General features: G+C 37.3%; 2 protein-coding genes across 3 annotated transcripts in view; one reads left to right on the top strand and one right to left on the bottom strand.

Moving 5' to 3' along the window:
• Positions 1-13818, bottom strand: part of LOC145983912 (glucose-6-phosphate 1-dehydrogenase-like) — a 72391-nt gene extending 58573 nt beyond the window's left edge. The window contains exons 1-2 of one of the 2 annotated variants that reach the window (XM_083117030.1): positions 13603-13818; positions 5683-5775 (exon numbers count right to left, since the gene is read on the bottom strand). In XM_083117030.1, the coding sequence (XP_082973156.1) occupies positions 5683-5698 (16 nt within the window). In that variant the 5' untranslated portion in view covers positions 5699-5775; positions 13603-13818. The remainder of the gene's footprint in view (positions 1-5682; positions 5776-13602) is intronic. The other variant, XM_083117036.1, reaches the window with a different exon arrangement.
• A 347-nt stretch (positions 13819-14165) lies between these two features.
• On the top strand, positions 14166-23854 carry Tmem43 (Transmembrane protein 43). Its single transcript, XM_083114456.1, has 8 exons — positions 14166-14211; positions 15556-15610; positions 17181-17324; positions 17713-17942; positions 18260-18379; positions 20019-20259; positions 22105-22324; positions 23328-23854. The coding sequence occupies exons 2-8, from the start codon at positions 15596-15598 to the stop codon at positions 23549-23551; spliced, it is 1194 nt and encodes a 397-aa protein (XP_082970582.1). The 5' UTR covers positions 14166-14211; positions 15556-15595; the 3' UTR covers positions 23552-23854.
• Positions 23855-24154: the final 300 nt, after the last annotated feature.

Below are 24154 nucleotides of genomic sequence, written 5' to 3'. Positions count from 1 at the left end.
ACCCTGCCGAGATCAAGTGTGAGAAGATTATGGTAATCCTCATTATAAGTGATAATACTCAATTGGTTGGAGCAATATGAATCAGCTTGAGACAATGAAGCAATTCTCAGGCAAAATCTGCACTAACACCTTGTGTATTTCAAGAACATCTCCAGGGTGTTCGGCCAGGGATACCGGGTTCGAATCCTGGCCTGGGCATGGATGTTTGCGAGTGTCCATTCATCAATTTAATCATATCACTCATCGCCATCTTCTCAAATTAGCCAAAAGTGCCACAAGAAGCGAAGTAAAATAAAGCAAATCAATCAATCCAGGATGTTCGGGAAAATGCACATTAAGTCACAAACAGCGATTTTCTGTTGCTTACGTCTAAGTCACACTAAATCAAAGAAAATATTACAAGTGTGATCTAATATTGAGCATGCGTAAAGATTCCAAACAGTGATTGATGTTCCAACATGTATAATATCATGTCTGTAAGGTTTGCTATTAAAAGAATGAACATAAATGTCTGCTGCAATATTGCATTTTCGGAATTATGTGCTTTTTCCCGAACAGCCTAGATATATCTACTTGGTCTCCACATAAGATGTTGCGTGAGTGTCGTATGGAGTTGTCATATTGAAAAGAGGTTACACATAAATTAATAATTTGATTTAATTAGTGGTTAGCCTCTCTCTCTCTCTCTCTTTCCTGTATTGATCACAAGCGTCCATTCAAAAACATCAATGTTCATAATTGCAGTATGTGACATTTCGTAAATCAATGTATGATGAAGCATAGCCACGCACACTTCTGGGTTGTAAAGATCCCGTTAAAAGTCAATCGGGTCGTTACAGCTCGGAAATGTCCGTGAATGTACATAAGCTGGCCATCGGCTACGGTCATATTCACAGAGTGAAGTCATATAAGGAGAACGATGGTGTTTGAAAATTTCGAAACATCGTATTCTTCTGTTGAAAAGCCTGAAAGTAACCTGACAAAAAAGTTCTCGTTCCTGTTCAGGTTTTCATAGCAAATCAGACCAAAGCAATTCCGGTTGCTTCCAATTTGTTGTTGAATTGTTAAGTCCACTTTATGCACAGATAGGCCAATCGGGATTGGATCTACAGCTCAAAGTGGGATCCGAACTACTATAGGCCTCCACCGGGATCTCTTGGCTTCCAATTTTTAACTACACCACAACTACATTCAGTGGCATAATGAGAATATTACTGATTTCAGTGATTCTGAGAAACTGACACCACCACCACGTGATGGCAACATGCAGCATGTAACATTGTAATATATGGGGAGTAACTTGCTTGGATGGCAAAACTTCAACAAAATGTCTTAACATTTAGGTGTTTCATATTACTTTTTTTAAGTCCTCCGAGAAACATTTCGTGTATGTGGCCATTTACTTTTGTGCTCATTACTGTAGGTAAACAGAACCAATGCTTCCACTACATTTAGTTTTGAAAAATTGGAAATGGAAAGAAAGCGAGCATCGTCGGTCAAGCGACTTCCTTTCTCAACAAAGAACTGGAAGGTTTCATCGCATGATAGTTAGTTTGAAAAGTGCCTAATCATCTTTCAGGCACAGACTTGAGTACCCGGCTGTTTTACAAACAATGCAATTAAATTTTCAGCTGAACTCTCTTCCTTCAGTTGCTGTGACTAACGAAGATGAATGATAGATGAAATTGATGAAGAGACGCTCACAAAGAACACCCATGCCGGGACTCGAACACGCGAACTTCGTTAGCGAGATCGACGGCCATTACTGGGCACTGGACAAGAATGAATTTAATGATTCGCGCAATTCCCATTGTAACTGTTCGATTTTGTTTTGTATTTACTATGAATTTTGCACAATAAGAATTTGTAAAGTCTATGAAACGACTTCGTAAGAGCACAATGATTTTTTTTTTTTAAAAAAAACTATTGGGTGTCTGAAGGACCAAATTGGGACCATCTGCTTTGACTGCATCAAATAATTATAAGTTCGTTTCAATTACACGCCATTTAACAGAAAAAAAGTTTTAAGTCCGCTTTATCACTTTAATCGATTGATTGATTTTAATTCGCGATCCTGCCACTTTTGACTAATTGTGAAGATGACGATAAATGGTGATAAATGAAGTAGATGGAGGGACGACCACATGGGCAGCACACAACAGAAGTCCCACAGAGGATTATGCAAGCCATAAATCCAGACGCCAGAGCCTCGTTAGTCTGCAAAACGCAGTCTAGGGTGTACTACATGGAAGTGATGTTGACGTTTGCGTGTCTGATCGAAAGTGAGGTTACAGTTTAAAGCGGGAACCGAACCATTGTGCAATGCGATTTCACCGGGAATCGAACCCAAGACCCCTTGATTATGCTATCTCGGAAGCCCACCAATAGAAAAACAGCATATGTAGATTTTACACTTTGTACTGGCGTGCTTTTCAATTTAGTGGGGGAAACCTTGAGGTAGAATGCGAATGAATTTATATTCTAAACCAAAATATTTACAATTGAATCATTCGTGATTTGTGACCAACAGCTCCTGTGCAAATTATGCACACAACTACATCGTAACGTGAAGCAGTCAAGTTATTCACCACTGTAAATGTCATTTCTACCGTTTACATAATCGTCAGTGCTGTCGTGCTTATCAGAAAGTAAAAAAAAACAAAGAAAAAAACACTTTTACTTAGAAAGTGAGTGTTATTGTTATGTCTTCCGGGAGTAGAGAGAGAGAGAGAGGCAGATGTAATTTTTAAAAGATGTTTTCAAAGCCACGTAGTTTTTCTGCAACCATGGCCGCAGGACCTCCCCCCCTCCACCCATTGCAGTGCTGCCCTCCACACATATCTTGAGTTTGAAATTATACTGTAATCTTTGCAACGAATCTGTACCAGTATTGCAATTATTAGTCCTATACAATAATCAGGACAAGTACTGTGATGGAAATGAACTTACGTGTGCGAAAAATTTAATTTTCGACTCATATTCAGTTTTCAGATAGGAGATGTGCCCCCTTGCACTCCATTTCTATTTCATTTTACGCTGCTTTTCAACTTCTTGGGTTAGTGAATACGACGAGAATGAACATAAAATGGTCGAACCCGAAACCTCTTGATTACAATGTGACAACGTTGCCGCCCTCCCCCCGGATGCTCATGTCTACGGGATAAAACAAGTACTTGCAGAATACAGAAATATTAAATTATACAGTAATACTTACGACTTTTAGAAACCACAAAGAGAAAACTGCATATAAAAGTACAATGCCAAAACACCAGACTGCATATTGTTCAAGTAGCTACAAATTTATATACCTAATGGATAAGGTTTGAAAATTAATGGCTACATCGGCACGTTGGGTATTTGCGCCCGTCACATAATATGTAGACTAACTCTCAACAGATTCAAACCAGGGTCCTTGAAAATAAAATATAATATATCCACACTCGCTCGCTCGTTTTCCACAACCAATACTAAGAAAAATCCCCATACCCTAATTAGTTATAGGCTAATCGGGACTGGACCTACAGGTTAAAGTGGAATCCGAACCACTATGTGCCTCCACCGGATATCGAAACCGAGACATTTTGATCACAAGGAGACGACGTTACCACTACGCCATCGGGGAGGCCCAGTTGGATATTACAAAGTAAAGCATGAAGACGTCAACCGTCCCTACAAGGTCAAATATATAACTTAATATTGTCCTTATATATCAGGTGGAAAACTTCCAATATTCAACGCGAGTTCCTGCTTTCTTATCTGTTTTGTTGAGTTTCAGCGTGATAAAGACATCCGGTATTTCTACATGAGCAGGCACGATGCAGACAGTTTAATAAAACGTTGACAGATACATGCATATTTGGCGTTTTGGTTTTTTACAGGACGATGAGTATGAATTGGTGGATTAGATGATAGACCAAACACAAAGAAAGCCCTTTCCTGGCCCCAGGATTCGAACCTAGGGACAATGACTTCGTACCTTCATATCATATCCTTCTACTAAGGACATAGGCTGGACCACGCGCGCGGATAGATTTTCAGATAAGTTGATCCGAATCAGACCTACCGTTTAAAGTGGTATTCGAACCAGGGTTGTTAAATTCTGATGGGTTCTATTGGGTACCGTAACAGGACCGGAACCTTTTTCCTAGCACAATTTAAATTCGGTTCAAGTTGCGCATTGTTTTATTTTAATACGGAACTTGGACCCTATTTAAACTGATCCGGAAAAAAGGTTCCCGGGCCTTATTTAAATATTTTACAGATAAAAAGGTTCTTTACGGTCCAGAACCCACTTATGCTTGCTGATTTTCTCTCCTGAACCGGAATTGAATTTATTTAAAATACCTAAACCTGTAATAACTCTGATTCGAATCACTTTCCAATGCCGCGTGTTATTTCGGTGTGAAACCCTTTGTTGCTTCGCACAAACTTCTTCGGCGATTAACGCGTTTTGTTCTTGCCATGGTGTTAAGTTTTTAAAAAATAAAAACCTGCTCCCTTCCCCCACTTGTAACCACTTAGCCACGGAGGCCGGTCCACTGAAGGTTCCCCCGCCCCCAATGCTATAATCTATCTAATGATAGGATATTACACGGTGGAAGTTAGTGTGATTCATATGGTTCATTTTACTTCGCATCTCTGCCACTTTCGGTAAATCGCATCGCGAAGGTGACGGATGATATGATGAAATGGATGAAGGGACAGTCACAAAGAACACCCATGCCCAGGTCGAGATTCGAACCCGGAACCCCGGGCGTCGTAGCGAGATATGCTAACCACTCCGCCACGGAGGCCGGCTAGCGGAAGTTTGCATTCTATTTATAGCAAATTATATTTAATTTGGAGTTATGTGTATTGATACACAATCTACAAACAATAGCCGTGACGTGTGCAAAGGGTTTACGAGGTACGTGAGGCAGGCAGAAATCTCAAGATAGGCAATTGGGTTCATTAACACACAATGACGAATACTCTGCCAACCGGTATAAGGTACGATATTTACGCAATAAAATTACTTTGGTGGCTATCACTAGCAACATTCATTAAAAATAAATAAAAAAATTCCGGAAATTACGAAATCATTTCCCATGTTATGCTTGGTTAGGTATTAGGATAATATTGGCAATGGCAACACTACTTTCACTTTCATCGAAATGAAACACTTACCTGGCGTTACCACGGGCAAAGTTTAAGCTAATCAGGACTGAATTGGTATTTTCTAATGGGATCTGAACCACTGAAATATGCCTTCACCAGGAATCGAACCTGACAACCCATGATTACGAAGGCAACGTTAATTAGTCCGCTATTGGGGAGGCTCACGGACAGAATTGGATCATTATTATTATTATTACAAAATAATATTAAATAAACGTTCTTAAATAAAAATAAAAATGAGCGCTGGTTATTATAGTTTCAATGCAAAAGACAGCGGCCCAGATACTATCTTACTTCCGGAGGGAAAACCCACTAACTCCATGCAATGGGGGGGTGTAAAATCTCTGTACCCCATGCGTTCAGCACAAAACTGGGTGTCAAAATCAAATACGTTTCTACATAATTAAAGTCTACATTGCATTAGGTCTAAGAAAGTCTCCTTAGCATTCTCGGCTTATTTCAACGCAGCCAGTCGCTTGGCTGGTCAAAATTTTCGAAAACTGAAAATTAAGCCATTTAACTTACCGCGTTTGGATGCCATGGTGCTGGAGGTCGTCCTGGGTTTAGCAACGCAACTCGGAACACTACCTATGCTGTCGTTTGTTGTAGCACTTTAACCTAAGAAAAGAAATATATTTTAGTTAAACTGAGTACCGCTAGATGGCAGTTTCTTACAGATAGTTCCTTTCATTCGCCTTGGGAAGAAAAGTAAACAGATGACTTTCCTCGCAATGTGATGCCATCAACCAGTATTATTAGTTCAAGGTTGCGCACAGTATTCAAAAATCATATGGTGCCGACGCGCGTGAAAGTTCGAACGTGTTCTGAAAAATGTGAATGTGGAACAAGACCGTAAGAAAAGTGCCGCACTACGATGACTGAACCGAGAACGTCAAGCTACACTGCAAAACGCTTGAAACACCTCGCAGTTTCAAATCCCTCATTTCCCCTTCCTTTCTAATACAAGGCGATGTGGGCTTGATTACCGTTCGATAATCAATCCCTTTGTTAATGCTGGTTATGGATGTAACGCACTGCAAAAACAGAAAGGTTTACAGCAATTTCATACGGCGCCATCTGTAATTTTGTTTTAATAAATTTAGAACAAACACCCACGGTTCGAACCTGGGACCCCTAATTTTGTAGCGCGCTGCGCTTACCACTCAGCCACTACAAAAAAAAACAACTTTAAAACTCACTTTTACATAGAAATCACTGCAGTTGTAAATTGCATTTTATCCACAACCTTGAAGTTGCATTTTACATAGTACTGGGTTCGGTCCAGTATTCTCCACTCCACTTATAGGACCGTCGTCACCCCGGATAAACTAACAAATGAACAAAATCTCGGTGAAACATGTGTTAAGTTTTTTAAAAAAACAAATGAGTTTATAAAATTTGGATTTTTTAACTATAGATGGCATAGTATGCTATACATGGTATTATCTTGCTTTCTGGATTATTACGACTAATACGTATATTATTATAACTTAGTTTATATCAGTGTGCATTAAACACGTACCGTTCGTTAATTTATATATAAATATACTTTCAAGAAAGCTGAATCAATATTTATGTTACGAAATTTATCATTACGTTTAAATTGTTAGCTTAATTACTGCACTAGTGATAAAAACATAAAATTACTGAAAAGACTTACTACATGGAAGCAAGAACTCCACAATTTCATCACGTGTAAATATTACTGATATATCATACCTGAATGTACAACTTGTTTCTTACGAAACTGATTTCGTTTTCCCAACGTAAATGACAGGATAAGTAACACACTGTTATTAAGACCTACGTCATCCCTTATAGGAAAAACCCACTAAACCATTTAGCATTGACCCACAGTATAGAAAGACCTTCTCGATTCAATGCCTCCACCGTCCATGAAAGCGCCAATCAGACGGCAGGCATTACTTTTCCCCTGCTCTCTCTTCCTTGAAGGATATATTAGCATGCCAAATGGAATGTTAAAAATAAAAGCAGGCTTGTTTAATGTCGTTTATTTGTGACGGGAAAGAGACAAGGAAATGGAACGGAGCACCATGGTCTTCGTTAAAAGTACCGTTCCAGCATTCATCTGAACTAACTGGGGGGCGAATCTGTCATAATGGTCAAGAGTGGGGTTTGAATTGTGACCTCCCAATATGATCGATTAAAATCGTTGAATCTCTCAAAGTTTACTCTGTTTGCATTTATCACATTGTACATCGTTTTCCTTCCACATTTGGATAATCGCGACAATGAGAAATAATGATGAATTGTTATTTTTCAAAGTCCATTTTATGCACAGATAGGCTAATCGGGACTGAACCTACAGTTTAAAGTGGGATCCGAACCACTGTGCAATGTGCCTCCACCGGGTATCGAATGTGACGACGTTACCACGACGATATCTGAGAGGCCCTGAAAGAATGATGATTAGATGAAATTGCTGAATGAGCACTCACCGAGAAACACTCATGCCCAGGCTACGACTCGCGCAACTTATAGTGTCGACATTGTGAGTTGATTGCCCAAGAGAGCCACCGACCTCCGTGGGTTCGAATCCCTGGCATGTGTGATCTAAATGACTCCCCCTTCATCAATTTTATCACATTGTTCTCATCTTTGCGATTAGCCACATAAACAGATTACACATCAAGCAAGGGCGGAGATGGTGTTCGCCCCCTTCCTACACTTCCGAAAGTAACAATACGTCTTTTTATGGGCATATCAGCCCATAGGCTCTTATTACCAGTCACACAATAAGGGGATAAGACCCTTACCAAAATAATAATAATAATAATAATAATAAACGAGTATCGGGCCCTAACAAGAAAAGAAAATATATATGTTAAAAACTGGCTGTGGGTCCAGTCGCCAGAACCCCGTTGGCCTGCAAGATTGCAGTTACCAGGGTGTACTAGTTGCAAATGAGATTGACTTTTCAGGCCACCCCTTACATGCACAACAATACGTCGTGAAGTGATCATCCAGCCACCTTTCACATCTAAAAGTAAATAACGGCGTCCAAAATGTAGTCACCAGCTCCAAAATTGCAAATCAACTCCACTAGAAGACTGCACCCCCTATCATGTCTAAAGATACGATGACCCTCCCTTGACGTTGTAAATTAAGCGATTACCACCCTCTCCCCCAACTGAGAGGAATAAAATGCCAATAACCCATCATCGGCGCATCCCCATTACCAGGGGTAGAAAAAATATAGGGCGACCGTAAAAAAAATGCTAATATTTCGGGTTCGCTTATGGAAATTTCAATTACTTTTGTTTCTAAAATGAAAAGTACAGTATGTGTTTTTCTTTTAATTTTGTGTGTTCTCTGTATCATATATACCATTAAATCAAAATAATAAACATGCCATTATGCCATAAATTATATTTTTTTTCAATCTTCCTATAGCCGAATTTTAAAATCTGCGACGACATGGTAAAGTCGACCATATATTAAAGTGTTTGAGTTTTGTTTAAGTCCACTTTATGCACAGAAAGGCTAATCGGGACTGGACATACAGTTTAAAGTGGGACTGAACCACTCTGTGCCTACACCGGGTTGTATCAAACTCCTACAGCTGAATTGAATTGACTTTATTGCTGGGCGAAGTTCAGCTGTTGCTGGTCATTCTTTGAGCTTGAACAAAGTAGGAAGTTAATCAGGTACAATAGCAACAGCAGAAAAAAAATAATGAGGGGGGGGGGGCATATTTTCTAAGGGAGCAGCATCTGACAGCCCTGCGAGACACCAGTATTCGATTCTGGGGAGGAGGATATCAGGTGGGCATTTCCCCAATAATATCCCTTCGAACAGCGGCTCTGGGAATGGGTACCAGAAGATAAAAGCGACTGAAACATGGTGCTGATCACAGCTTTTTATATTAGATATTTGTACGTTTCAAGCCTCTGACATGGATTGAAATTCAGTGTCCACCCAAGTAATGGTGTGATATAAGTTTACATTGTGGGGTAATAACAAAAAATGTATCTAGAAATTATCATATTTATTGACAGATTAACTGATCAATCCAATCTGGATAATTTGTACATTGATAATATCCAATTAAGAGTTTCCATGCAATCTAATGGTTACAAGTTTTGCACTTGGAATACATGCTCCACACAAGGGTACAAAATCATTGAAGATTGGTAGTGGGGGGAGAAAGATCTTAATCTACACACACCCATGTGTGTGTGTGTGTGTGTGTATCTATATGGGTGTGCGTGCGTGTGTGTGTGTGTGTGTGTATATATATATATAATATATGACATACACATTTATAATGTTATTAAATATAAATAAGTTAATAACTAGTTAAAAACAAATTATTATTGAATACTCCCTCTGTCCCATAATTATTGTCCGGTACACCTCTGTTTGTTGTCTCATAATAATTGCCAGATATTCAAACTGTGACATTGATGTATACAGAAGAAGAACATGAAATAAGGGAATGAGTCATACAACTTTATTACTCAAGGATCAGTACAAATTGTGCTTTCCATCTGCCTCTTCGTCTGTCATTTCTGTACTACCATTTTGGCATACTGGACTATAATTATGGGACAGAGGGAGTACATAGAAAGGAATTAATTTTTACATTTTCTTATGCCAGATATTCATAAAGTAGCAAACTAATTCCTTTACTAACTGGTATGTAAAAGTTGAAATGAAATAGTTTCTGCTATTAAAACTTCATATAAAGCTGCTAAACAGAACTGGATCTACATAAAGAAACAATGGAAAAATTACTGGAATAGAAAATGAGTTTATTTTTATACACATATAAAAATGAACATCTAAAGAGTTAATTGTTTGAAATATTTATGTAGAAAGGAGAATATTTTGTCAAATCTAAAAATTCACTGATAGTGTAAAAAAATAATACAACCACTGAACCATTATATTTTGTCCTTTTTACGAACATGATTTGCTATTCTTAGTACAAGGTGCACATTTACTCCATTCCCTCCCAATTTTTTAAAATAAAAGTTTTTAGTTTATGGAACAAGGTGTTGGGCAAAAATTTCTCCTCATTTTGCACCAGGGGATTTTGTTATATGCACAGAGCTGAATTGAAACTGACTCTGCTACACCCCACTGGTCACCCTCAATCTTCTGTAGAAGCAGATACACAACACTGTTCTGGAAAGGAGGGGCGAGGATAGAAAGGAACAGATTTAAAGTTCAGCAGCCCTATGCCTCTTCCAGGGTACAACAAAACATGTACAGAATCTAGTTTTACTTGAAAAAAACAAACTAGAGAGAGTAAATTTACTTCATCTTATATGAAGAGATTTGATTCTCATCTGCTTCATATTTCATCTTAATTTAAGTATAGTAGGGGAAAGCCCCTGAAATGAAAGTTGCTAGATTGGAGGATGTTGGGTGGAGATAGCTTCAGAGATACGTTCACAAATTTTCCTAGTTGGAGGGTAGCATCCCCATGTATCAGGGTCTCCCACTTTGAGAACTTGCAGTGAGAGTAAACTGACCAAACATCTTCTTACAAATTTTGTATATTGACTCGGTGGCAAACCATGTTATGTGTAGACTTCATATCACACCACTGATGTTTCCAGGCTTTGGCCCCCCCCCCCCCCAAACACACACACATATATATACATATATATATATATATATAACCATAAATACAATGAAACTAAAAACAGTGAGATAAAGTGAGGTTTTTCTTCCTCGACTGAACTTTTATCAATGCTTTTGCCCCCCTAATCAGAGGGTCTGCCCATGCATGTGCCAATTGTATCATGATTTTTATAAATATAGTACAGTAGGATGAGAATGGTATTAAGAATATTGGAAATGAATGGGGAAGTTGGAAGAAACTATGCCCTGAAAATTTGGCAAGTGGCCAATGTCTGAAGCATTTCCTCCCCTGTGGAACAAAGCTGTATACATGCGCTGGAAAATTCTAAAAATACTAACGTAAACAAACCTAATATATTCAGAATGTATACAAACAAAAAAAAAAACACAAAAAAAGTAACATTATAAGAATGCAGGGGTGGAATTATAATGCTGACAGAATATAAGCTATTCACAAAAGCATAGAAGCAAAATGGAAAAACTGGATTAAGTAATCCAAAGTCTTCTTGATACCCTTGACCCTCTGTAACTCATGAAGATTTTGTTGTTTATGAACGTTTTCAATAGATTTTTGCTATTGATTGTTACTATTTACCCAAAACGACTTTTCACAACAGCAGCTATACTTGTACGTAGTTAGGTTAGGATTGCTAGGTTTGGTACTGAAAGTTATTTTCGACGTGTTCTATCGCTATTTTAGTGTGCAATACAAACAGTTTTTACTATCAAAAAGCGGTGAAAGTACTCCAAAATTGCATGTTTTGGTACTAATTTACTATAGTTAAAACAGATTTCTTAATTTTTACAAAAGAAACTACTTACCGTAATAAGTTCCTGTAGCATTGTCCAACATCGGGAAGGTGTTTTGTGTGATGTGGGAATGTATCATAGTGGAAATTCATGTTCTTCGTTGAAAATTCATGCTCCGACGGAGAATAGCCTTTGGCGCGTACACCATCACGCGTCGTGATTGTGTTTTGTTCATGTTCATTGGGTATCAAGTGTTTTTTGAACTGTCTGTGTTTGCAACGAAAGTTAGAAACATGATGTGTCATGTATGCGTGGTGAAATTCGCACTGGGTGTGGAAGATAAAGTGGATTTTTTAATTTAATTGAACACGGGATTGTCATGAAAGGAAAGGAATGTCGAAATGTGGCACTGAATGTAAGCTACACGTTAGAAGGAATGGGCTGTGGGTATATGCCTAATATGATGTGTCGTGGATGCGTGGTGAAATTCAGGTAAGTTTTCCGTATCCTGGAAACGGATTTCTTCAAATTTAAAAGTTTGGGGCTCATTTGGGGGCAGGTGACTCCGGTCACATTCTAACATGCCTTTAACAGGGACTCTATAGAGAAAGCTGGGGAGCCGGAGCAGAGGCAGGGCCGCGGTAGCGGTTGGGGGCAGTAGGTCAATCACCCCAGGGGCGGAGCCCAGAATCGGTGGGAAATTTGGACTCAAAAATTTCAAACGAAAATAATTTTTTACTTTAAATTTCCCACCGATTCCGGGATGGATAGCCCCAAAAACCATTCACGGATAGCACCACGAAACATTACAATTTCCTTCGTAAAAAAATGCAAAAAAGTTTTTTTAAAAAAATTACATCAGATGAGCTTTGTTCACGGGTATTTCTTGGCTTCTGAAGGTTGAAACACTGCATAACAAATTAAAATTGACAAAAGACAAGCACGACGCAAGATTATGTAGGAAGGTGTACGCGCCATATTGTGTTTGAGGCAAGTGAAAAGGCTACGAAAAAGAAGTACTCATAATGTGAAAAATTGCAATTACTTTGATCAAAAAAATGTCAATACATGTTAAGGAATGTTCCGCGAATCAGATAGGTAAGTACGAATGTCAAAAATTGACGAAACGAACTTACGTGAGCCATACTTTGGGATCAAATATTTCCGTGGTACTAGTTTACTATCCCTCGGACAGAATCCTTCGTTTCTACAGAAGAAACTACTTACCGTAATAAGTTCCTGTAGAATTGTCTAACATCGGGAAGGTGTTTGGTATAATTTAACAATACAGGGAATTTATCCAATTTGTTTGAAATTTGGGATACTTACTAATTTGGGCCTCGTAATCACGAATCTGCACTTAAAATTTGGTGCTTATTTGGGGGCAGGTGAATCCGGCCAATTTCTAACATGCCTTTAACAGGGACTCTATAGAGAAAGCCGGGGAGCCGGAGTGTAGCGGATGCGGGGCCATGTTAGCGGTTGGGGGCTGTAGGTCAATTACCCCAGGGGCAGAGCCCGGAATTGGTGGGAAATTTGGAAATCAAAAGTGCAGAAATAAGAACTTAATTTAGATTATTTTGCTATTTCCACGTGTGAGCGCCAAATGTTAACTGCAGATTCGTGATTAGGGGGCCAAAATTAGTGAGTATGCCGAATTTCAAACAAAATGGAGAAATTCCCGGTATTGTAAAATCGCTCCCTCGTTTGGGGGCAGGTGACTCTGGCCAAATTTCTAACATGCCTTTAACAGGGAGTCTATAGAAAAAGCCGGGGAGCCGGAGCGGAGGCGGGGCCGCGTTAGCGGTTGGGGGCGGTAGGTCAATTACCCCAGGGGCGGAGCCCGGAATCGGTGTGAAATTTCGACTCGAAAATTTCAAACGACAATAGTGAAGAATTGCAATTACTTTGATCAAAAAAACGTCAATACACCTTAAGGAATGTTGCGCGAAGCTGATACGTAAGTATGAATGTCAAAAATTGACGAAACGAAGAATTTATAGGTGTCCAAAGGATAGTAAATTTTTACCCTGCCTATACTATATACAGTGACACAACGCATATTGGAAATTAACAACTTGCCTGTGAAAGTGTGTCCGACTACTGGTCATGTGTATATTATAACTTGCTTGTTTTACATCTTTTAACAATAAAGACGAACATCACACTTTACATCCACATGCTCTTCCATCTTCATGTACTAATATCTGCTTCAGAAGGCTTCCAGTGCTATCAATATCAAATACATATTCGTAAAAATATCGAACTTCCACCAACGGCAATTTCCGTTTCCGTTTCCACCACCATATTGGCATATATTCATACATAACTGTTACCAGATCATCTTGCAAAGGATGTTTTTTTTTTTTAGCGTAACAATTGATGACGCCATTTCTGGGAAGCACGAAAAATAAGAAACTGAGAAATTCAGCGACGACTTTAAGGTTCGTTAGCTTTAACAGAGGTTGGAGGAATGCTTCGACTTGTTAGTACAGTGTTAGGTTAGTTTATCATTTCTTCAAAATTCCCGGTATTCCTGACTTACTTCTTATGTAGAAGTGCTCATTCATAGACATACAACTGCTCATTAATGGCACGAGTGTAATGCCTGCTGTAGTTGGTCTGTTGTCTGCTACTTGCGGCCTTGCCTTGTTGTGTTGTGTTTTTGGCTTAGGTTGTTACGGGTTGTTGGTTAGTTATTTTTATTTAGTTTGAAGCAGACAGTAACAAAGTTTGGCATCACACTTCTTGTATATTTATTGCAACAATATAGGGAATTCCTGCATGTATGCGTCCCACGATCCATACAATCCAATAAAACTTAACTTCAAGAAATTATGTTTTCAGGTTGCTAAAAGAAACAAGAAATTCTACGATTAGAACTTAGGGCTACATGTCATGCCATTCCCTTGTACGAAAAATGTGCAATGTTTCGAAAATTGTAACTCGTGGGTTACCGGAACGAGTTCGAATGTAAAGGCAGAAAGTTTAAATATATATATGCACACATGACGTAATATATAAGTGAAATTAGCCCAGTTTGGATTCAACCAATATGCTATAAAACGTTTCTAGATTTTAAAGTTGCCTCTCGCATTTCCCTGAATAATGTAAAAACAAAATCCATGGAACTGGTCACTTTTGATTAATCAGTAGGTTCTAACACTGACAGGTGGCCACTACTTTTGTGTATTATTTTTAGTTACTAGATGACAAACTTTTTTTTTTTTTTTTTTAAAAAAACTCTTTGGGTTTCACAAAATATTTTACAGAAGTCTTATACTAATCGACAAGTTTCGGTATCAATTACGAAAATATTAATGCAAGTGTTTCAGGTCAACATCTATTGTATAATATGCAATTAAAATTTATATATGTAGTATTTCATCACCTTTTATTTAAATATTTGGTATTTCAATATTTTTGTTTTAAATAAGAGTACAATGTAGACTGAATTTTTGTGTTGTGTATCATTATTATTCTCACAATTTTAATTCTTTAACTTACATTTTAACTATGGCTGTCTAGTTCTTCATATTACAATCATATCATAAACTAAAATATTTTCTGGGTTTTTACATATAAATTAGTAAATAACATTGTCAAGTTCAATACAATTATGGGGACAAGTCCTACTTACCAATCAAAAATACTGGCAATCATCTGCATCTACATCATTAAGCTCATTAGTATTCAGTTATTTGTTTGGTGACCCAATTTCTGAAAGTGGTTTCTTATTTTGCAACAAATTTATATAATTGTACACCAGTAAATTCCTCATGATTATATTGTACACTTACAATTTTGTTATGAATCTTGAAGCATTTTTCTAAACCCCCAAAAGAGGAAATTTCCCCATTTTCCTAAAAACCTGACCATTTTTAGGAACCAAAAAAAGAGACATGACTGGGTAAAAGGGGACGTCTGGTGACCCTAATTATTTTGTTAAATGTATTACTGCTCTCATAATAGATGTTTTTGATTTCTTAGTTGAAAATTAAACTGCTAATCATGTTGTTCTCTTTGATTTTACAGTGTGTTTGAAATCCTGCTGTGGTGAAATTTGGCTGTCAACATGTACCGAACTACTGTAAGTATTATAAGTCTATTGAAATATTCCATAAAATATTATTCTCTTTATACCTTTGTGAGTTCAAATGTTTTGTACAGTCATCGACACTTCTGGATTGTAACAATCTCATTGGCTTACAGTGGGATCGTTACAACCCAGCAGTATCTGAGACTGTACAACATATTATACTTATTTGCTAATGATGTTATTTTCATCAGCTAACTTTTTGTTTTGGACTGTTGTTTCACGGAAATATGTTTTTATTTTTAATTTTTGTTCATTTATTTTTTGGCATTCAATCACAGTTCTGATTGTGGAAGTAATTTTGGACTTGGAGAAACCAATTTGTCTGTTTTTTAGGCTACAGAAAACAATAATTTGTGATAAATTCTGTTGTGAAACAGGTTATGTATAGAGCGACGACAAGGAAAAGAACCTTTGACGAAAAGTCTCCGCGCACCTTTCTCTTCTTCCGTTCATTTCGGGCCATATGGAAGCATGCTCCACTCTCCCCCTCCCCTCCATGAGGGAGTACGGTGCACAGGAGTCACTGGTCTGCGCAGGTTTTTTAGTTTTGTTGTAATAATTAAGTCTATGTATTAAAAAAAGAAGCAGGAGTCTTCATCAATGCTTCTCATTGTTCTTAAGAAAACCCGTTTATCTGTCCATGGGACAGTTTTTATCTTTGAAGTAAGTCTTGAAGCTCTGCTGGCGACGAATGATGAATAAATTCTCTTGGGCTATCGACCACGTCAATTCACATCAGGGAATCTATACAAAACAGAGGACCAGAAGATAGCCATCCTGCCATACATTGGAAACCTCTCCGGAATTATAAGCCATATTCTTAGTAAACACAATATCAAAGCCATCCACAGACCACCGCCAAAATTCAAGAGTCTACTACGCAACCCAAGGACAATTTAGGACTCAAAACACCTGGAGTTTACCGAATTGCTTGCAACTGCGGGAAAGCATACATTGGGCAAACAGGCAGGACAATTGAACAATGCTGAAGAGAACATCAGAGTTACATCAAGAATTTCCATCTGGAGAAGTCAGCCAAACATTCGATCAACTAGGCCATGGAATACATTTTAACAACACAGAAATTATCGCCAAATCATCAAACTATTGAGACAGAATTATCAAGGAAGCAATAGCCATCCATGGGGAAAAGCAGAATCTGAATCACAACACAGGGCTCAAACTGGATCCAGCCTGGCTAGCGGTAGTCAGCCGGCAGTGAGAACGCAGCAGACAAGGCTCCCTATTGGTCTGCCATCGACACCAGAAACAGTCACATGCAGATACACATAAACCAGGTTGATGCTTGGAAACTTTTCCAGAATTGACCTGGTCCATAGCCCGAGATAATTTATTCAACAGTTTTTATCTTTGTTATAAATCTAACTGAGTATCATATACTGACATGTGGTGCTTGCCAGAACAGTGGGTTTGAAGCATTCATAATGATAAGTTCTTAACTAAAATTGAAAAAACCATAGTGTAATTATTTCTATTGACAAACATGTGATTAAGTTTAAATACCATTCAGCTTAAAATATTTAAAAAAAATTATTTTCAGTATCCTGACGCTCCAGGTTATCATAATCGTTTTAATATTCGCCGTAACCTGCCAGTGCGAGACCAGTTGAAGGCATCATGGCTGGTTGCAATGCTTGGCTGTGCATTATTTTCAGGAGGAATATGGATTCTAGTTTATAATGAGGTAAATTCTGAATTTGAATTATCTTTTTAAGAGGTGAAGTTTTGTTATAAATCCAAATTTAGACAGTGAAACAAACGTCTTTTGACAGATTCATTGTGTTTCTTCATCCCCTTGTAATTAAGGGGTCCCAGGTATAATACCTGTTTTTTAAAATCATTTTAGCAGTTCACAATACACAGAAATTCAGGATCACACTTTAAACATTTTTTTAAAATTGTAGAATTGAATTTTGTAAGGAGATACCTAATTTGTACATTCTTAATGTTCTTATTGACTTGCATGAAATTTGAGGATATGGATGACAATATAGGTGAACAGTGTGAAATTTTCAAATAAATGTTAAAAATGCCCTGCATCATTTTGCATATTTTTCTTTGGTACATTTTAGGGCCGCACTGTTCACACAATACGCTCACTGGATGAAGCATTAAAGTCCGTGATTCCTCTCCAAAGTACATCAGTAGTTATTGAAGAAAACAATGGCAAACTGGTGCATTTAATTGGACAATTGGACATTCGTGAACCTCTTGCTGAACCGGATTATGGAGTTTCTTTCCCATCTGTGAAGTTGAAACGTCGAGTGCAAATGTACCAGTGGGTTGAGGAGGAGGCTCCAAAGTAAGTATTTCCATTAGCTATACTCACAAGTGTGTAATAATCATGTTTCAAAGTGATTGGGCATTTCCTATCATGGGGGGGCTCTGTAGGATATGACATTCTTCATCATTCATTTTTCAGTAAAAATCTAAGCTTTTCTGCAATGTTATTCCAGCATATTTCAGGTCGTTATCCTCACTTTTCGGCAACAATATCACCTTTTCTTCAATTGTTGCATTCGATGGTAAGAATTCTTGTATATTTGTAGTGAAACAGGTAAGTTAATATTCACAATTGTGTGAGTTGAGTTTTAGTTAACATTTGTTGATTTATTTCAGAGAAATTCAGGGTGGTGAACACAGCCATACAGAAACGAGTTATTCTTATGCTACTGAATGGAGGGATAAATTGATTGACAGTTCAAGTTTTGTCATCCCAACAGGTCATGAGAATCCAAGGTTAGTTTTTACATTTTATAAAAAAAATAAATAGAAACTAATGTTATGGCATTCAAGGAAGCAAATTGGCAGAGTTTAGTTAATGTTCAACAAATTATATAATACGATGCATATTCGGAAAGTAAGTACCAAAAGGGTGTAAGAAATAAATTAAAATAGTTTTGTACCTTTTTTATTTGAATTGTATTCTACACCTTAAACTACTTTTCTACGTAGTTTCCACCATTTTTCAAGCATTTGTCATAGCGTGGCACTAGTTTTTGTATCCCATCGTCATAGAATGTTCCCGACTGTGATGAAAGCCATCCATGCACTCCTGCTTCGATGCAATCATCCTCGTCGAAACGCTGACCACAATTTTCGATTCCAGGCGATCTGTCACAATTTCGTAGATGACTGTTTTCTTGAAATTTGTGGAAATTCCATAGAAAGCGACAATATTGTGAAGCATCTGTTTTCACGAATTTCCATGTCGACTGCACGCACCAAATCCTCGGTCACAACAAATGGCCGACCGCTTCTTGGCTCATCGTGAACTGTCTCACGACCTTCTTTAAACATAAAAAAGATCTCTCACAGTTGACAGTGGATGTCTACCAGTTTCACGTTTCTTGCATTGAGAAAACGAATCACAGACCGGACTTCACAGTCGGCGGGCTGATTGATTTTCTTGAACATTGCAAACCTTCATAAACCTACGAAGAAAAAGCATGACCTGCTCCCACGACTGCCTGTGGCTTACTAAGGGATGAAGGATGTCAATGAGAACTCACACGGTCGCGACTGCAGCGCTACAGCGGCAATATTTGCAAACGGTACTTACTTTACGAATACACCTCGTATATTTTATGTATCCCTCCTCTACTGCTTTTTGTGTTTAAATATAAGAATGCTCTGCAGTAATTAGTTGTCTCAAAATAAGGGGGGGGGGGTGTAAGGGGTGACTCTTTCCGAAGACACCCAAATGTCAACCTCCCTTCCACATAGTACACCCTGGACTGCATTTTGCAGACTAGCATGGCTCTGGCGCCAGGACTCACAGCCAGTTTAATTCTCCTTGGGGCTTGTGTTGTGTTGTCCATATATGTTTGTCATTGTACTTTCATCCATTCCATCTTATCATCATTCATCCTCATCTTTGCAATTTGCCAAAAGTTGCAGAAAAGCGAAGTAAAATTAACTAAATCATATCAAAATAATGGGTTGTATTACAGAGTTGTACTAATAGTAATGGGACGACATTCATGTTTTCAAATTAAATGTGATTTCAGCTGCATTTATGTTTTGTAACTTTGATCCCATATGTTTTCATTTGTGCTATTTATTTTTTAATTTCAAACAGATTTTATATAGTTTGACATTATTTTTGAAAATGTTTGCACAGCTTTCTTTTTTGTTTATTGGTGCTGCATTATTTTATTGCATTTGATACATTTTTCATGTTTGATAATACGTGGACAAGAGTGAAAAGTGTACTTAGATTTCACTTGATTGATTGAGGTTGCTAATGGTTTAAAACCATCTTCAATATTATATTAAATGAGTGGAAAATATTAATGACTGTATGAGATTCTGATAAACAAGTAGACTGTATATTTCTAATTGTTATTAACTTGATTAATCTGTGATATCTTTGTAGGTCATTTCCCCTTACAAGTATCATATATGTAAATGAGGAAGTTAAAATTGGGAGCTTTTATTTAGGCTCTGAATTAAAAGACAAATTCACAGAATGGGTTTTGATTACAAGTGATGAAAGACCAGAGCAGCCAGATATAAAGCTTCATGCAGGTTTATACTATCACAGCCAAGATGTCTGGAATCCTGAAGTTGGAGATATTCGAATTCAGTTTTCTTATACTGGGCAAGCAGGGGATATGGCAAGTCTTAATTTAGTTGATTCATGATGTGTAAAATTAGATGTAGTTGTGTATTTCAGAAGTGTACAATGATAAGGAATAACTTCTATTACAATTTAACATTCTGCCAACCCATTATAAAATGGCAAACATTCACCACCTTCACTAATTAATGTCACCACAAATTGATAGGATCAGTTAAAGTTATTCTCAGGGAATAATTTGAATGATGTTTGAGAATTGTACTTGTATCACTGGTTTAATACTGTTTTGTCTAGTGCTGACCCGATGGTATCAGCCGATACCAGTGGAATCGTCAACTTCAAAGTACCAGCCGATATTTTTCCCACAAAAATGCTGGGCGTCACTTTCGCAGTATTTAATTATCCTGGAAATTATGCAAAATTCAAACTTCCTTTTATTTTGCACCAATTTTGCATGAAAAACTGTATTTTGTGATTAATAACATCTATTTCTATATTCTGATTTAATTCTTGAATATTATAGAACAAATTTCTTGGTAAATTTGTGCATATAACTGGAGAAGAATATTTACATACCAATATTGATCAGTATTTTGAACAAATTTTAATTATTGCATCTTCCAAGTATCAGTATCGGTGGGAATCGGTAAGAGTATCTGTTCAGCCCTAATTTTGTTATATCTTTTCGCCAGAGATGAATTCATGATGTTATCGTGTTCCATGCATGTTAATGCATCACATTCCAAAGCGACATATCTGACTGTCAAGTGGTGTGAATTGTCATCATTAATAACATGTTTAAGCAAATCATGTAATGTATTCAAAATTCATATAAATCTAATTTCAATCAGTTCTCCTGAAGAGTTAATGCAGATGGGCATACTGCAAAACAGTATTCAGGCAGTGATATGCTAAGTTAAACATTAATTGCATGTCTAAGAACATTGCACTTGCACTGGTCAAAAGTGTTTTATGATTGGATTTTCAAAACCAGTTGTATATTTGTGAGTTGTTGTTTTGAATGCCCATGCCAAATCTTTCACCTGGCATACTCTTCTCTCCTTGAATGCTTGATGACACCAATCTTTTCCGCTGTCAGTTTTTGTGCTGTGACCTTTTCCAATCGTTCCCCTGCCTCATTGTTCCCAACCAGCATTTCTGTCTTCTGCATTACCAAGTTCATTCCAACAATGCCAGACATTTCTTTCCAAGGATTCCTTTGTCAGCATATTTACATTGGGAGATTCATACCTGAACAGACAAGACAGTTAACAAAGTCTGGATAAAATTTCTGAATTGGACATTTTTATTGCATTTTGAGTTTAGTTGAGTTGTTGTTTTTAAGCCCACTTTATGCACAGTAAGGCTAATCTGGACTGGACCTACAGTTTAAAGTGGAATCCATAACACTATGTGCCTCCACCGGGTATCAAACCTGGGACCCTTTGATTACAAGGCGACGATGCTACCACTGTGCCATCGGGGAGGCCCTTATTGCAATTTGAAAACGACCATTCTGAAAACTTAAAATGAAATTGAAAATTCACAAATAGTTTTAAGGTTTCCATAGTAATGTATTTTTCAATTTCATATGTGACATTCATGATAAAAATCACAAACTTGTGAAATTTCAATATGCATCAATTTACAGAAATATGAGTTTCGTACAGTTATTGAAATTATAAAAAATATTTTCACATATCTTGTGTTAATTAAGTATTTGAAGAAGTGAAGCTCAAATTTCTAATCTTGTAACATCTTTTAATTATTACAAAAGCAATTTTCATTTTTGGTTAGGTCTGTTTCTTAATGATTTAATGTAAAATTTAAAGAAAGGAAAACAAATGCATATTAACTTGTTCATACATTATTGTAAATGCAGGTAACCATAGTGGCCAGTCAGGTGGGCAAGGAATTGAGGCCATATTACACATCAACAAAGGATAGAATTCTAATTCTTCTGCGTGGCAGATTTTCAGTTCAAGAGGTTTTCCAAGCAGAACATGCACAGAACTGGTTTTATACATGGCTAATACGATGTGGAGGTTGGATACTTCTGTTTCTAGGTTCAATGTGTCTTTCAACTATAGTTCGTGGTGTAGGTGAGTGTAATTATCATAATTTGTTTCATTTGTGTGTACTCCAAGTGAAATTATACACACACCAACTGGACATTTCACTTATGATTGCAAATAAAATATTTATTATCATATGTAATTATTTGTATTACTTAAATAACTTGAAGCCGCACTGGCCTAGTTAGTAGAGCATCTGACTGCCACATGGGAGACCCGGGTTCGATTCCCAGGGTGGGTGATCTAAGGTTGAAATTTTTCCGGCCTTGACCTTGCATAAAGCTGCTCTGGGGCTCACCCAGCCTCAAATTAATGGGTACCGGGGGAGTTGAAAGTGGCTGGAGCATGTTGATCACCACATTTCATCCAAAGTGGCCAAAATCGAGAATGTGTGGTACCCTACCCCCACATGCCCTAAATGTGCCTTCATGGCATGGTGCTATATGCACAGGCATCTTTACCTTTACTTTAAATAACTTTTAAATCTTGTGATGATTTAATATATCTGACCAAGTAGAAAGCAAATTGCCAAAAGGTCAAGAATGCATCTAAGCAGGAAGTTCACATTAGTGTAGATGATTTATCTAAGTTGATAGAGCAATGATACCAGAGATCTGGGTTTGAATCCTGCAGTTCTTTGCATACATTGCTATGATGTGTGATGCAGTACAGACATACATGTTGAGTGTCAGAATACACCCTATCCTAGCAGCACTATATTGTGCGCACATGCATGTGTCTTGGCTTGCGAGATGTTGATGCAATTTTGTCTTGGCTCAGAGAATATCTTTTCATTAGATTTTTTTACAATGAGTGTAACCTCAGAGAAAAAGACTTTAATACCAGAAAATGTCAAATCAGGAAAGTTTTATATGACACATTGGTTTCTTAGGACCACGAAGTTTGTATGATGTGGGGAAAATGTAAAATTGGGAAATGTAAATTATGGTTCCAATGTATAACCTTTATTTTATTCACAATGATGTTAGTTGTTGTTTGTTTTAACTAAGCAATACCTTTGTCTTTACAGCTTATAGGTACTCGGTCATCCATGATCTTCTGGCTTTGGGTTCTGGAACATTTAATGTGGCTGTTTCAACATCAGTATCTCTCTTTGTGATTTCATTTGCGTGGCTTTGGTACAAGCCTTTCCTTGGTATGTTCCTAATAGTTTGTGCATTGATACCTTTCCTATACTCTAGTGCAAAGTTATATTATAGAGACAGTTATGAAAACAGGTACAGAAAATTATGAGCTAATATTGCATGAACAGTATTCCATTGTGACAATCAACAGTGTGTAAAATAACTAGGATGAAGATGTTTTTCTACATCTAGTAAGATTGCTATTGACATTAAATATTCGTTAATATGGGAGCATTGGACTACTATTGCTCATTACAGTTTTGTACTTTTATGAAGTCAAGTTGTTGGCTGTGTTGTTTATGTACATAATGTTTTTCTGACCAGTAAATAACAAGTGAGCTGTATAAAATCAGGTTTATGAGGCCAGTCTTAGGAGACTTACATTGATAGCTAATTATCTTTTTAAGACCAATTAATTGCCAATTAATATGTGAAAATTTTTGGTAATGAAAGCTAGAAAGCTTGTATTTTATGCTGCAATATTTTAGTGTTGAAGTTCTATACACAGAGCTTGTAAATATACCATAAATAGAAATCTGAAAACAAACATACTGAATCTAAATTTAAAATTGTAGGTATTGTGGTACATTTGTTTTCCAAAGTTTTGGTCATGATTGTGTAATGATATTGTATAATGTTTTGTTAGTAATGGTTTATCACTTTGTACCTTAGTTCTGAGTAACAGTTTTTGAACATTTGGAAGCCAGTGTTG

The sequence above is a fragment of the Lepisma saccharinum genome, chromosome 2, assembly GCF_977018435.1.
Source record: "Lepisma saccharinum chromosome 2, izLepSacc3.1, whole genome shotgun sequence".
Lineage (NCBI taxonomy): Eukaryota > Metazoa > Arthropoda > Insecta > Zygentoma > Lepismatidae > Lepisma > Lepisma saccharinum.
This window is presented reverse-complemented; position numbering and strand designations above follow the sequence as displayed.